This window comes from Leucoraja erinacea, chromosome 11 (assembly GCF_028641065.1).
Source record: "Leucoraja erinacea ecotype New England chromosome 11, Leri_hhj_1, whole genome shotgun sequence".
Taxonomy (NCBI): domain Eukaryota; kingdom Metazoa; phylum Chordata; class Chondrichthyes; order Rajiformes; family Rajidae; genus Leucoraja; species Leucoraja erinaceus.
The window spans coordinates 49378354-49395252 of NC_073387.1; the positions used below are offsets into that span (position 1 = coordinate 49378354).

At 41.9% G+C, this 16899-nt stretch overlaps 1 protein-coding gene across 2 annotated transcripts in view; it reads left to right on the forward strand.

Moving 5' to 3' along the window:
- The first annotated feature begins 1321 nt into the window (after positions 1-1321).
- The window catches only part of pitx1 (paired-like homeodomain 1), a 64688-nt gene continuing 49110 nt past the window's right edge, over positions 1322-16899 (forward strand). The window contains exons 1-2 of one of the 2 annotated variants that reach the window (XM_055643213.1): positions 1322-1356; positions 5222-5285. In XM_055643213.1, the coding sequence (XP_055499188.1) occupies positions 1337-1356; positions 5222-5285 (84 nt within the window). In that variant the 5' untranslated portion in view covers positions 1322-1336. Of the gene's footprint in view, positions 1357-1653; positions 1876-5221; positions 5286-16899 lie in introns of those variants that run through there. The other variant, XM_055643214.1, reaches the window with a different exon arrangement.

A 16899-nucleotide genomic window follows, 5' to 3' on the forward strand; every position in this document is an offset into this window, starting at 1 on the left:
CGTTTGTGGTGGATTTGGGATCTGAGGCTGGATTTATGCAGTCACTTTAACAAGTTAAATCGATGTGCATCCGTCCAGCCCGAAGTGGCAATTGAACACACGGGAACCCTATTCAAAACACAGAGTACTGGAGGAACTCGGCAGTCGGGCAGCATCTGTGGAGGGAAATGGACAGACGACGTTTGAGGTCGGGATCCTTCTTCAGAGTGAGGAAGCAGCCTGGCCCGCTGAGTTCCTCCAACACTTTGTGTTTTACTCAAGATCCCAGCATCTGCAGCGAAGCCCGTTCAGAAGTCAAAGAGATGAGTGGGAAGGAATTGCAGATGTTGGTTTACACCGAAGATGGAGTTACTCCATGCTGGAGTAACTCAGCGGGACATGCAGCATCTTTGGTCAGAAGGAATGGGCGACTTCAGGTCGAGACCCTTCTTCAGACAAGTTAATGACATAGGGCATATCGTTAAACAAATTTACTCAGCAAATATATAAAAGACGAAAGCAAAAACATGGTGACAGTAGTAGAAAGGAACTGCAGATGCTGGCGTAAGCGGGACAGGCAGCATCTCTGGAGAGAAGGAACGAGGGACGTTTCGGGTCGAGACCCTTCTTCAGACTGCCGTATATGAGCAAAATAACTCAATCCAGTCTTTATAACATATCAGTCACAACAAGGTACTTTAAGGGTAACGACAGTGATTCATTGCAGAACCGAAAGATTACTTGCAGGATGAAACTTAATTGTGATTTGTCCCTTCCGCCTTTATCCTCATTCCAATCCCACAGTTTTATAAGGAACTGCAGATGCTGGAAAATCGAAAGTACACAATAATGCTGGAGAAACTCAGCGGGTGCTGAAGAAGGGTTTCGGCCCGAAACGTTGCCTATCTCCTTCGCTCCATAGATGCTGCTGCACCCGCTGAGTTTCTCCAGCATTTTTGTGTATCCACTGTTTTAGCTCAGGTGGAAGGGAGAAAGAATGTACCTCGCTCGCTACCTTTTACCTCCCGGCGGCTCAATCGAATCCATGCGGCGGGGAAAATCTAGGGATAGGGTCAGATATCTACCTGGGGATGCGTGATGCGAGAGTGCCCCACTTGAAAGGTTATATGTCAAAGATAGACACAAAATGCTGGAGTAACTCAGCGGGACAGCCAGCATCTCTGGAGATAATGTATTTTAAACCAAAGGTGGTTCAAACTCGCCCTGCGGAAGCTGGAACTTCACGGAAACCCATCGGATGAGCATATTGTGAACGCATGCAATAAAAATAGCTTTGACCTTTTCACGAAGGTGAAATTACCCATGTTAATTCGTGGATGTGTTCGTTGAGACACAGATGTATAACAAGTGCTCAAGGTAAAACATTTCTGTTTAGATTTAAACAAGGCGAACAAAAACAAATGAAATATTATTTCAACAGGATTAAAGGGAGAGGGAAGAGTGCAAACGGCAATATTAAGGAGTGGGAGGAGTGTGGAAATATTCATTAAAGCTGTTGGGGTTTTTTTTTTAATGTTCGACCCACGGAGGGTGGTCGGCCCTGTGAAGGCAGGCAGCTCGTGGAGGGTGTTCACCAACTCACGTTCTCTCGGTTACAACACTGCCCCTTGTAAAAACATGGCATCTCGCCTCCGTCGCACAACCATTGCTGACTGGGAAGTGAGCCACGTCCCGTGGGTGGGGAGGGTTGACGTCAGAGATGGCAGGCAGGGAGACAGCTGGCGGGCCGGAGCTGCTGAACCAACCCTCCGATCGAATCCCGGCTCCGCGCTAACCCCAAACCCTGCGCGCAATAACACGGGGGTTATGTCTTTTCATGTTATTTCAACTAACGTGGAACCAAGGATACCAATACACCACAGACTCAGATGAATGGTGAGTCCGGAGTTTATTCCTAAACATGTACAAAGAGAGGTGGGGTGGGGGGGGGGGGGGGGGGGGGGGGGGGGGGGGGGGGGTTGAAACACGTGCGTTTGTTCTAGTCATGCAATTTCTGAGATTTAAGATGAATCCGTGCACGAACGCGGCAGGAACAAAAAAAATCCCTGCATTTCTGAAGCATGTCATGCAAATACCCAGTGTTTTGGAGAATGTAAATTAAACAAGCATATCGAACTCAGATTAATTCATTGTTTTAACTTCTCTTCGGGTCTCGTTGCAGTTTCTTTTTTAAGATGCCAGTCATTTGTAGAAATGTTTTGTTTACTGTCAATTGAAATAGATATTTGGAAGAGATTAGTTTCCAGGCTGTAGTTCTGCGGAGACTCCGGGTAGTTTCTGCATCGGGCAGTATATTCAAAGCATAAATATACCAGGCAGAAATTCTCGAGTTGCCATAAACAGAGAGTCCGATCATAATATTCCCCGAGGGTTAACTAGACTGCGATAAGCAAAGTAGGGGAGCAAATCGTGCCTTGCGTTTGTTTTATCGCCTTTTATTTAAAGAGTTAAAACTCAGTTACTTCCTGCTTTGCGTTATTGGTTACAGAGCGTCTAACTGAGGATCAAACGTGACCAAGATAAAGTCAGAATTGTAGAACTGATACCATTCTGCGAGAGAGACAGGGGTTTGACCACCGAAAAAATAACATTGCACACCAGATAAATCAAATTCCAATTATAGGTGCTCGCTGCAGACCTCGACTCAACCAGGGGCGATTGGCACAAATCGCCATGTGGTTGAATTTATAAAGGGGAAGGAATAAAGCTAAAATAAACTAAGAAATGTGAAATAAAATGCAGAAATCAGGCTTAGAACACCTTAGATTGAAGCAGGGGGAACAATCAAAACAGTGAATAATTATAACCTGAGTCACATCCAACTAAGAAAGGGTTTTATTTAGGCGACTGGAATTTAGCCCAGTTTCATCCTAGACTGCTTCAAGAGAGGAATGTTGGTCGGTCATAAAGGAAGGCAGGACCTGTTCATTTCTTAAACTAACACAAAACAATTCCGCAGTGTTGAGGAATTCGGTTACAAATTTCTCCATCAATATAGCCCGGGTGAATGTGCCGTTCAGAGATGTGGTCGATGTCACTTCACCCCAATGCATTTATTTTGCACGTTCTCGGTGCAACACGCATTCGGTGATTTTTATCTCTATTCGGCACGGCTTCAGGAATCAAGTACACTACCAGTGACTTTATAAAATCGTCATTTCGTTTTCAATACTTTTAATAAAATCACAGCTTATCCGCGATTTGCTGTTATATAGCAAGGCTCTTGAAACACTGTGAATATGTACCTGGCGGTCAAAACGTTAGCGATAATGGTCTATATTCCCCGTAACGTTATTCAAAAAATGTCTCGTGAACCGCATAATATACAAATAATGGATTGGTATTATTTTTTATTAATAGGTGTGTCAGTAGGACTCGTTTAATCCTTAATGTTACAATTCATATGTTTATATTAATCCGAATATTATCAGTAATTTTGTTTTGTTCTTGTTTTAAAGTAGAACAGGTCTTATTATTCTTCATGTTTTGTCCTTCCGATTAAAGAGGAATCGGTCACAGTATGTTGCAAAAAAAAAAATCTGCTTAATTGTAAATGTACAAAGGATGCCGAGTTAATATGAATTTAAATTTACAAACGAATGACAAGAGAAGACTTTCATTTTGGAAAAAAAAAACGTTGTATCTGTACAATGTTTTAAAAATAACGACGCACCTAGAGACATTGAACGCATGCATTCTTATAGTCCAGCAATAAACAACGATGCAATTTGGTTAGAGTTGGTACCGCGCTGATGGGGCACCAACACATTGTCAGGCGTATAAGGAGGGTATCGTTGTTCTTTAAGGGATTGCACTAAAATATTTACTGCACAAACAAATACTATCAAACTATAACGCGACCGGGGAGACGTAGTACTTAAATCTGATTAATAGCAGTAAAGAAACGAAACCGTACACCACTTGGACGGAATCAGACACAATTTCATTGATTGCAATATCATTGTGCATTTGTTTGCGGATACAGTCGCTGAATTTACAACATAATATTTTTTTGAGGTTTAGTGTGGAGTTCTTGATTACGTTTTTTAAAAGATTGGACGTGTTACATGGGTCCTCTGTTGTTAAATGTTCGAGACGTGATCCGATAAAGCTTCTCAGAAAAGTGTTCTCAAAAATGTGTGTGTGTGTGTGTGGTTCACGATAAAATATAACATAATGAAATCTGATATATGTCAGCTTTCAGGTCAGCGTCCAGGTACAGTTTCTGCCTCGACGCCAATTCTGGAATGAATAACATGTAAAATGATGGGTTAGTTGAACAATATTGGAAGCTGATGGTCCATATTTTACAGGGAGATTTGGTTAGACCGATTTGTATTTAGAGTCAAGGGCAGAGTGTGTGTATTGTGTCGTCTTCCTCGTGTGGCGATACCAAAACAGCTCCAATACAATTGTTGTTCTTTCTGCCATTTCTCCTTGGTGTACAAGGATCAGTGCCGCCAATTAGTGTATGCAACCGTCTGAAGAAAATGAATCGTAGACGGTAAAAATGAGTCTGGGTTATTGCTGCCCTGCCGTTCTTATTCAAACTCTCTTCCTTAAATGGGAAACTCGGGGCGAACGAATTGACTACTCGATTGTTCCACCCGCAACGATTATGATTTTGTTTTCAGTTTCCGCGACCTTGAATTTTTATCTCGAGAGAAAAAAAAAAATTCATTTTTGGAGGGGGGGCGGGGGGGGGGGGGGGGGCACAAATACACATGTAAAAAATCGCAATGAAACAAATGGTTGGAGTCTGTATGTAATCTCTTTCGCGATAACGAGGAGCCCGGTTCAAAATTCTCATCTCTACTCCTCAGAGATTTGCATCCACCGAAAATAGCTCGCTTGTCAATGTAATAGAAATATTACCGTCTAGAACTGTCTGCGTCTTACTCAGGGTATGTTAAGAAACAGGGAACTGCAGGTGCTGCTTTCCTACAACAACAAAAAAAGATGCAACGTGCTGCAGTTTATTAGTATATATTGATCTAAAATAACTGCAGAGCGACGTACACGAGGAATTTCCTGAATAAATATTAAAATCCTACCTTCGATTTGTAAAAGCAAACACCAATTTAGTTGGCTTAACATCCCTATTGCGAAAACGGGCGGATTGCGTGTAAGATTTGATGCCACCGGTTATTTCGTGGTAAGACACAGCCAGTTATGCTATGATCCTTAGGATGACCAGCTCTTGTTTTTATTGTGCTACCAGAGATCCAAATTCCGGTCGAAACGAAAACATCAGAGGAAGAATTAGGCCTTTTACGCAAATTCAGGTAAGGACACTTATATTTCTGGGACGTTTAGACGCTGTTAGCGAAGATTCTTTATCTTGTTGCCGTAGATGCAGGTATTATCCGACGAATCCCTTGAAATACTATTCGGGAATTAAGCGAGACGATTAGATATTTTCATAAGCAAAGTCCAGGGAAAAAAAAAAGAAGATTCATTTGTAGTTTGTACTTTCCAAATCACGGCAGCGGTTCAGGTATAATTTTTTTTTTTAATCGGTATAATTTGTCCATCTTATTTGGTTCAAGTTCCCGGTATATGACTTCGCCCTTTGTGTGCAGTATTTCTTTGGACTATTTAAAACCGTGCCCATAATCAGGCAGGCAGGCAGGCAGGCAGGCAGGCAGGCCGTCCCAATTTAATTTTGCACTGAAAGTTTCACACGTAAAATTCCGGAACCCAATCATTAGTTCTTGCTTTGCCCTCGCCATTTAGTAAGTCATCTTGAAGGCGAACATGGGTTTAATTTTGCCCGCTGAGTTACTCCAGCATTCGATGTAAACCAGCTCTTTCCTGCATATGCTATTTTTAAAAAGCTTTTCGATATGAAATGATTTTGGGGATATCTATCAGACGCGAGATTAATTGCCATCCTCAATAGAATGAAAAACGAAAACTATATCTGATTATGAACCACTGTTTCATAATCTCTGCCGATCCTAATATAAAGACCAAATCAGACATCAAATCGCTTGTATAAATCGAATTGTTTTATATCCATGTTAATTCCTACATCAATCCTCAGGTCGTATAACACTGCACAAATATTATTATTATTAATTACTTTAAAAATATATATGACTTCATTTTGATTGAAATAATATAAACCATTAACGCTTCCTCTGTTAAGGTAACATACAGAATGGCGGAGGTAAAATTAGGGGTGTAGCCAATCATAAAACGTAGCCTGGAAATTGAAATGGAGGAAAGATGAATGCAGTAATTATATATATATATATATTTTTTTTTTAAAGAGAAAATGCACGCTTTATGTTTTCAATTATTGCAGCTATAACTAGTAATGAAGTTTACTTCATATGTGTGGCCTCTGATGGCTTGCATGTTTTAAGGTTTTCGAACGATAAATTGCATTCTTGGGTTCAGTAATAACCACCTTCACCATGCACTTGTCATAATGGTCACAGCTGTAAAAGCTATTGAGGATCAAAGCAGCCAAACCAAACCAAATATCTAGAGGAATCTAGCTTCCAACTCATAAACAAGGAATTTCAATAAAATGTCAATAACCAAAATTAAATTGCTCGCCAGTCAGTTTACATCTCAATTAAAATGTCCGTCATGTGCAATTGACTGAAATCATCAAGCCAGTTTTTAGCTAGAATGACTTATACGTTAGAATAAATACATAGAATTGAAAATTGCCTTAGCAGCTGCAAAATATATTCATAATATTAGCAGATGCACATGTATTCCCCTTGTGTATGTCTTTCCTGCATGGGCAATAAATTACACACATCTTTTCTGTGCAATGTTCTGCTTCTTTTCATTAAATTGCACTTTATTTCAAAGGCCAGAGCATTTCACACATCATAACACAACTTTAATTTGGAGCAGAAAAGAAATGGGTGCAATAAATCACAATGGTGTTTGTACAAATTCATATTTTGGTTTGTTTTCATTGGCATTCGCCATTTTCAGAGAGAATTAAATAAGCAAAGATAATACGCAGAAGTAAATGCTGCCCAATTCAATAGACTGTGTCTGTGAGTTTTGTGTTGCCTTTACTTACTGTTAAAGATGTTTCTGCGTTGCAACCTTTTAGCTGCAACTGCCAACAGCTCACTTCCAATTCGCGCTCTGCAGAAGTTTTGTGAAATTGGCCCCTCGCTCGTGTCTGTTGATGGAATTGGGAAAGCCGTACGGTGTCCTAATCAAACTGGTCTCCCCCGAGATAGAGCCAGGTCATCATTTCTTCTTTCAAAAATGTCAACATCCATTTTGTTTCTCAACTTGTCAACTTGTTTTAATAACTTTACTTAAGATGGAAGGGAGAAAGGGATGGGAGGAGTTATTGGGCTTAGCCGCGCAAGATAGCCGACTGATCATCGGGAGATACTGTTCGCTCATTAACTCAAGAGTGCTTTAGTTCTGACATCATTTTACATCCAAACATTAATTTGTCTCCTTCATGCTGCCAGTTGCACGATCTCTTCCAGTGCAATTGACACATTTAATCCCCCTTCTTTATTTTCAGCCAAAATGAGATATCAGTACGCTTATTGATATCTTTCAGTCACCCATGCTAACAAGACTTAATTCTTTTGAAACTGATGGTTTAAGCAGCCTGGAAGCTGACAAGTGAAACCGAACACCATCATTGCGAACCAAACCTGATATTTTACTCTGATAATGAATGAAAACTCTGGAGGGACATTTTGCTTCAAAAAATCTGGGGATCAAAAGCTTACAGTGACACTTTTAAGGGACCTCTGCACAAAATTACCTACATATAATAATGAAAGTATGGAGAATGGGATGAATTATATACAGTTAAATTGCCACTTTTTTTACATGACCCTGGGTGGGCGTGGGTGAAAAACAGGAATATAAAAGCATCCTTAGTGTTTAGAAGACAACCGAGTCTCATAATGCCCGCAGGTATACAATTATCAACAAGCTATTCTCAAACCATTTGAAACTCCTGAGGAATACAATGTGAATTTGGTCTGAGAGACACCATCACAAATGCCTACATTTAATTGCTTTTACATGAGTTATGCTCTTCACCTTTTTTTAGTACAGTGTGAGAGCATTTTATATGATTTGTCTATCTTTGACTTGCTTGTGTTTTTTACCGTATATAAATATGAGAGAACTCCAGGAATTGGAACAAGTTATCTAATTGAGATTATGCATAGGTCAGGAAAAACTCATAAATTTGAGATGCTGCATTTTCAATCCCCCTTTCCTACTGCACATGCTAGGAGCAATGAACCCCAGAGCAAGGGGAATGACTAAGGAAACAAACAGTCTGACGAAGGGTCTCGACCCGAAAAGTCGCCCATTCCTTCTCTCCAGAGATGCTGCCTCACCCGCTGAGTTACTCCAGCATTTTGTGTCTCTCTTCAGAATGATGAAGGAGATCCATTGGCCATCTAATACCAAATATAGATGAGGCAGTTTGATTAATGTTATGATTGGCAGACAGGAAGCAAAGAGTAGGAGTAAATGGGTCCTTTTCATAATGGCAGGCAGTGACTAGTGGGGTACCGCAAGGCTCAGTTCTGGGACCCCAGCCATTTACGATTTATATTAAATATTTGGACGAGGGAATTGAATGCAACATCTCCAAGTTTGCGGATGACACGAAGCTGGGGGGCAGTGTTAGCTGTGAGGAGGATGCTAGGAGGCTGCAAGGTGACTTGGATAGGCTGGGTGAGTGGGAAAATGAATGGCAGATGCAGTATAATGTGGATAAATGTGAGGTTATCCACTTTGGTGGCAAAAACAGGAAAGTAGATTATTATCTGAATGGTGGCCGATTAGGAAAGGGGGAGATGCAACGAGACCTGGGTGTCATGGTACACCAGTCATTAAAAGTAGGCATACAGGTGCAGCAGGCAGTGAAGAAGGCGAATGGTATGTTAGCATTCATAGCAAAAGGATTTGAGTATAGGAGCAGGGAGGTTCTACTGCAGTTGTACAGGGTCTTGGTGAGACCACACCTGGAATATTGTGTACAGTTTTGGTCTTCTAATCTGAGGAAAGACATTCTTGCCATAGAGGGAGTACTGAGAAGGTTCACCAGACTGATTCCTGGGATGTCAGGACTTTCATATGAAGAAAGACTGGATAGACTCGGTTTGTACTCGCTAGAATTTAGAAGATTGAGGGAGGGATCTTATAGAAACTTACAAAATTCTTAAGGGGTTGGACAGGCTAGATGCAGGAAGATTGTTCCCGATGTTGGGGAAGTCCAGAACAAGGGGTTACAGTTTAAGGATAAGGGGGAAATCTTTCAGGACCAAGATGAGGAAAACTTTTTTCACACAGAGAGTGGCGAATCTCTGGAATTCTCTCCCGCAGAAGGTAGTTGAGGCCAGTTCATTGGCTATATTTAAGAGGGAATTAGATGTGGCCCTTGTGGCTAAAGGGATCAGGGAGTATGGAGAGAAGGCAGGTACAGGATACTGAGTTGGATGCTCAGCCATGATCATATTGAATGGCGGTGCAGGCTCGAAGGGCCGAATGGCCTACTCCTGCACCTATTTTCTATGTTTCTATGTCTATGTTTCTATGATTGGCACGGTCTTGAGGTGAACTGAGTTGGGAAACCACCAGATATAACAAGCTATAGTAGTTTCATGGCAACCTGATAAAGTAAGGGTCACACTATCACAGCTAAATGCAAGATGCAAACTAGATAAAGCCCAGAAGCTCGAACTCGAGGTGTGGAATTAGCATGCAGCACTTTTGCTCTTGTGATCTGCTCCAGCCTGGACAACAGTTTTATATCCATCTGAAATGCTCTGTACATTTCAAGACTGTATGAGTTAGGCCATGTTTCAACCCAGCGCCTAGTGAATAGAAGTGCACAACACTTGACCACCCACAATTTGGCTGAAATTCCTGTTAAATTAAATTTTTCAATCACAGAGCTGGTTACGCAGAATATAAAAATGTTATCCAGGTTCAGCAGAGAACAGCTCTCTTAAAATTGGATTTCGGGCACACCAAATAAATAATTACTCTAGTTCCTTTATGTTCAAAACTAGTGGAGGCTTTTTCAATGCATTTACTTCATCTGAGTTTACTTAGATCCCCAAGCAAGTGTGTGTATGTCTGTTTATATATATGTGTAAATATATATAAAATATGTGTGTGTGTGTGTGTGTGTGTGTGTGTGTGTGTGTGTGTGTGTGTGTGTGTGTGTGTGTGTGTGTGTGTGTGTGTGTGTGTGTGTGTGTGTGTGTGTGTGTGTGTGTGTGTGTGTGTGTGTGTGTGTGTGTGTGTGTGTGTGTGTGTGTCCAAATATATATGTATGTGTATACATAGGATAGTTATATGAGGTATGCAGGCTACAAATTGTATATATATAATGTATGTATGTGTGTGTGTGTGTGTGTGTGTGTGTGTATTATATATAATTGGTTAACCTGCATACCTCATGTAACCATCCTTATCATTCTAATTTAGCTTAATTTATTTCATTGGCACGTGTACCGAGTCATAGAGAGACACAGTGTAGAAACAGGCCCTTCGGCCCAACTTGCCCATACTGGCAACATGCGCCAACAATGTCCCAGCTACACTAGTCCCACCTGCCTATGCTTGGTCCATATCCCTCCAAACCTGTCCTATCCATGTACCTGTCTACCTGTTTCTTAAATGTTGGGATAGTCCCAGCCTCAACGAACTCATCTGGCAGCTTGTTCCATACACCCACCACCCTTTGTGTGAAAAAGTTACCCCTCAGATTCCTATTAAATATTTTCCCCCTCACATAAACTGTGCATCCACCCGATCTATTCCTCTTGTGTGTTTATACACCTCTTTAAGATCACCCCTCATCGTCCTTACTCAACCTCTCCCTATAGCTCAGACCCTCTAGTCCTGGCAACATCCTTCTATGTACCCTTTCCAGCTTGACAACATATTTCCTATAACATGGTGCCCAGAACTGGACACAATTCTATAGGAAAGATGTTGTCACCAAGATGAGGTACAGTGAAATATTTTTTTTGTTGCAAGCTAGCCAGTCAACTGAAAGACTATACATGATTACAATCAAGCAGTCCACACTGTACAGGTACAGGATAAAGGGAATAATGTTTAGTGCAAGAAATAGTCCAGTGAAATCCGATTAAATATGTAGGAAGGAACTGCAGATGCTGATTTATACCAAAGCTAGACACAAAATGCTGGAGTAACTCAGCGGGACAGGCAACATCTCTGGAGAGAGGAAATGGAAACAGCAACTGAACCATCCTACCAACGATTAGAGAGCTGTCCTGAACTACCGTCTATTCCAATGGAGATCCTCGGGCTCCCTTTGATCGGACTTTAACTTGCACTAAACTTTATTCATGTTATTCCCTTTATCATGTATCTGTACACTGTGGATGGGCTGATTGTAATCATGTGTTGCCTTTCCATTGACTGGTTATCACACAAGAAAACCTGTTCACTGCACCTCTGTACATATGACAATAAAAGAACCTCATTTATAATGCAATTGTTGCTTGATTCCATTTGGAAAGAATATAAATATTTCCAATGGCCAATATGAATATACTATAATTAATAAAACATTTTATTAATACAATTGAAGCTTTACATGGAATTTCTGATGGGGCGCACTATCATAACAAATAATATCAAAAAATATAAATAATTTTGCAATCAAAATGTCAACATCTTTCACAATATTATAACTAGTATTCGCTATTTTTTTTAAGAATATATTGGATTAGAATGAAAGTGCTTCAATTTTATCTTCAAATTTGTTTCATTGAAATATTTAAGAAAGAACTGCAGATGCTGGAAAAATCGAAGGTAGACAAAAGTGCTGAGAAACTCAGCGGGTGAGGAAGCATCTATGGAGCAAAGAAATAGGTGACATTTCGGATCGAGACCCTTCTTCAGATACTGAAATATAATAATTTCTAGATTGGGAAAATAATTTCACCTTGGAGGGGATGCTAACCTTCCTCCTCTTTGTTCTGGGTAACATTTAGGCAACCTTGGTATTTATTACACATCTTCATGAGCTAAAACATGGCTTGCTCTTTGCACAATGCATAAGAATTCAGCTGGGCGTACTCCAACATTTCTGTCCATTGTATCATTGTAAATGTTTACTAGTCCTAGAAATGAAGCTAATCGCCTACTCAGTTCATGCATCCTCATTGACAACTTGCTGGTAAGTTCCAGCCGCATTCTCCGTTCCAAGATCTTGCACGTGTGTGTGTGTGTGTTTGTATGTGTGTATGTGTGTGTGTGTGTGTGTGTGTGTGTGTGTGTGTGTGTGTGTGTGTGTGTGTGTGTGTGTGTGTGTGTGTGTGTGTGTGTGTGTGTGTCTCTGTCTCTGTCTCTGTCTCTGTCTCTGTCTCTGTCTCTGTCTCTGTCTCTCTATATATATATATATATATATATATAGTGTGCAAGAGTGGTGAATCTCTGGAACTCTCTGCCACAGAGGGTCGTCGAGGCCAGTTCATTGGCTATATTTAAGAGGGAGTTAGATGTGGCCCTTGTGGCTAAGGGGATCAGAGGGTGTGGAGAGAAGGCAGGTACGGGATACTGAGTTGGATGATCAGCCATGATCATATTGAATGGCGGTGCAGGCTCGAAGGGCCGAATGGCCTACTCCTGCACCTAATTTCTATGTTTCTATGTTTCTATGAACCTGGGTCTCTGGTGCTACGAAGAGGCGGCACTACCAGCTTGCTGCGTTTAATCTAATCAACTTTTAACCACTCTAATGAATAAAGAAAGACTTGCATTTGCATAGCACCATACCCCTCCCATGGGTGTAACGTGCTTTACAACCAATATTCGAAGGGCCGAATGGCCTACTCCTGCACCTAATTTCTATGTTTCTATATATACATGGGTACACTATACATGATATATGTAACATACATATATATACATAGGTATACTGGAACTAGACCTACTAATAAAACTTTGGCAGTTGTCAAACCTTTAAAAAATTCCTACCACTTTATTTTGGTTCAAATTCCATCTTTCCCAGCTGTACTTTGAGTGATTGGCTTGCGTTCACTACTTCCTACCAGCACCATGACCTCTAATGTCATTTGATCTCTCCAGCTATAACAGACCACCCCTCTCCCTTTCACTGCAACTTAAAACTTGGTTTACTTTTGACATTTCCCTGCTAATGAAAGGTCACCAATCGGAAACATTAGCTGTTTCTAACGCCACAGGTGCTGCCTGGTCCATTGAGCATTTTCCGCTCTTATCTCGGCTTTCCAGTTATCTGTAGTATTTTGCTTTCAGAACAGCTATTAATGTTATCCAGTCAAACCTCACAGAAAATGGGCTCTGCAGCCCAGCATAACCATGCTGAACATCAAGTACCCATCCATACAATCCCATTTACCAGCACTGGGTGTTGAGCAGGATGCATCGGAGTGCTTACATCTAGGGATACCCATACTGAAGTGTACACAAAAATAAATGTCACTGTACCTCGGTACATGTGACAAATAAAGTGCCGTTGAACCATTGATCCCTTGCCTTCATAGACCCTTATACTTTGCAAATTCGAGTTCTTGTCCAAATGCGTTATAAACGCTGTGAAAATTCCCGCTCTCACGCAGTATATTCCAAATTACAAACTCCCTTTCGGCAAAAAAATAATTTCCTCAGTTCTCCTTTCCCGTTATATTTCTCAACTGCAAGATCTGAATCCGGATTTAGACGTCAATGCTACGGTCACTGACGTTGAAATACCATGAACATCAAACCCTCGAAAATGCTTAGGAAGGAACTGCAGATGCTGGAAAATCGAAGGTACACAAAATTGCTGGAGAAACTCAGCGGGTGCAGCAGCATCTATGGAGCGAAGGAAATAGGCAACGTTTCGTCCCGAAACGTTGCCTATTTCCTTCGCTCCATAGATGCTGCTGCACCCGCTGAGTTTCTCCAGCATTTTTGTGTACCTCTAAAATGCTTTTCTGTTTAATGGACTTTGACCCCAAGAGATTTTATATAGGTGTATGAACAAGCAGAGAATGGAGGGATATGGATTATAGGGAGGCAGATAAGAGTTGGTCTTGCTACATGTTGGGCACAGACATTGGTGGTGGAGGGCCTGTTCCCGTGTGGCACTGTCCTATGTTCTATGTTCTGTGTTAAAAAAAACAAGGGCAGCACAGTGGTGCAGGGGCAGAGATGCTGCCTATAATGCCCCTGTCCCACTTAGGAAACCTGAATGGAAACCTCTGGAGACTTTGCCCCCCACCCAAGGTTTCCGTGCGGTTCCCGGATGTTGCAGGTGGTTGCCGGAGGTTGCAGGTAGTGGAAGCAGGTAGGGAGACTGACAAAAACCTCCGGGAACCGCACGGAAACCTTGGGTGGGGCGCAAAGCCTCCAGAGGTTTCCGTTCAGGTTTCCTAAGTGGGACTGGGGCATTACAGGCGCCAGGGACCCAGGTTCAATGCTGACACTGGGTGCTGTCTGCACTGAGTTTGTACGTTCTACCTGCGGCTGCTTGGGTTTTCCCCGGGTGCTCCAGTTTCCTCCCACACTCCAAAAGCGTACAGGTTTGTAGGTTCATTGCCTTCGGTAAAGGTTGTAAATTGTGTAGAAGAGTTCAGTCTACAGGAAGCGCTGGTCAGCTCGGACACAGTTGGCCAAAGAGCCCGTTTCCGCACAGTATTGCTAAACTGATCTAAACTAAACTAAACAATGATAAACTAACCCATAAAACACATAACAGTACAGCGTAGGAACAAGTCTACAGTCCACAATGTCAGTGCCAAACCTGGAATCAGGATAAAGTCATGTACATGATCCACATCCATTCATTCCCTGCATATCCGTGTGCCTCCCAAAAGCTTCTTAAAACTCACTATCACATCTGCCTGCACCACCACCCCTGACAATGCGTCCCAGGCCCCCACCACCCTCTGTAAAAAAAAAACTTGCCGCATACATCTCCTTTCAACATTGTGCCTCTCATCTTAAAGCTAACCTCTCTCGCCTTTGACAAACGCACCCTGGGATATGGGTTTTGTCCGTCAAGGGCACTTAAGAAATGTTAAGAAATCTTCAGCGAAGTTTTAAAAATTGGAATAAATTCCACAAATGTAAATAATTGCAAAAACGTATAAATGATCTGAAGCTCATTCCTCTCCATCGTTACGAGTGATAACATTATTGCACCAGGCTGAGCATGGTACGCAATCTCTGAGCAGACTCTCCAATGTAGATGCGGGGGAAATGCTGCAATTCCGCTCGCCAGCGCCGCAGCACTCCAGCATTAGTGTCCAGTATGGAAATTGTGTGGAAGAGCATGTGTGGGATCACATTTGCATGCACAGTGGTGCAGCAGTAACGCAGGCAGTTGAGCCAGTAGGTTACAGGGAAATAAGTGGGGGGATGGGACTGAAATGGCTAGCATCAACATGATAGCACAAATGGCCTTCTTCGATTGTGTGAGGGGCAGCTGTAGAGTTGCTGCCTTACAGCGTCAGAGACCTGGGTTTGATGCTGACTACGGGTGCTGTCTGTACGGAGTTTGTACGGTCTTCCCGTGAAAGTAGTGATATGGAATATGTTAAGTCAGATAAGCGGTTGTTTTGGCATCATGTTTGCACAGACGTTGTTGGCCTTTTCTTGTGTTGTTGTTTGAGAAATGATAGAAATAAATAGAAATCCAGAACATGGTGACAATTATGTGCTGTCCTGGTCTATGTTTAAAACTAAAGATAAACTAACCCATAGAACAGTAGTTTGGTTGTTGAGTTGAGTTGAGTTTATTGTCACGTGTACCGAGGTACAGTGAAAAGCTTTTTGTTGTATGCTAACCAGTCAGTGGAAAGATTACACGTGATCACAATCGAGCTGTCCCCACAGATACAGGATAACAGGAATAATGTATATAGGATAAGGTCCATTAAAATCCGATTAAATATAGTCCGAGGTTCTCCGATCCTGTAGCTCAGGATCACTCTCTAGTCATCGATAGGATGGTTCAGTTGCCTGATAACAGCTGGGAAGAAATTGTCCTTGAATCTGGAGGTGTGATTTTGCACACTTCTGTACCTCTTGCCTGATGGGAGAGGGGAGAAGAGGGAGTGAGACTCGTCCCAACAACAGGAACAGGCCCTTCAGTCTACAGTGTGGACAAATGATGGCAGCTTCATGCAGAACTGCAACCTTTATCTTCAAATTGTATTTTAGATATAGAAAGAATATATATCAAATGACAGTGTCAGAAGATAACATGGTCATATTTACAACAGTGAGAGCCTATGGTTTGAACTATGGTTCGTGTCACGAATAGTAGCCTAATAATGGACCTGTCCCATGATGCGAGTTCATTCAAGAGCTCTCCCAAGTATTTAAAAAAATCAAACTCGTGGTTAGCATGGAGAATGAACGTAGCAGGTATGTCGGAGCTCGGGGATGTCTCTTAGCGGCTCGTAACGCTAACGGCAGGCACTCGGGAAGACTCGCTAACGGCACGTAAGCTCGGGAAGACTCACGAAGATTTTTCAACATGTTGAAAAATGTCCACGAGAGCCCCGAGTACCGACGAGCGGCCATTACCGTAAATCTCTGAGTTCGAATCACGGCAAACTCGGGAGAGCTCTTGGAATGAACTCGTACAGTGGGACAGGTCCATTTACTGGCAATAAGATGTCGCAGAGATTAAAAGAAAAATTATAAATCACCCCAGATTTCTTCTCTTGCATACATCTGCACACAATGTCGAAATGACTGCCAAATACCTGGAAGCAATTGAGCAACAGCCTACCTTCTCAAAGTATAACGTTGGGAGGGATTCAAAAACCAGATTTCACAAATAGACAATGGGCAAATCTGGCAGGCATCCAGGGAGATTTGTTCTTTCGAGAAGGTTGTCTGGATGACAAACATGGTGCC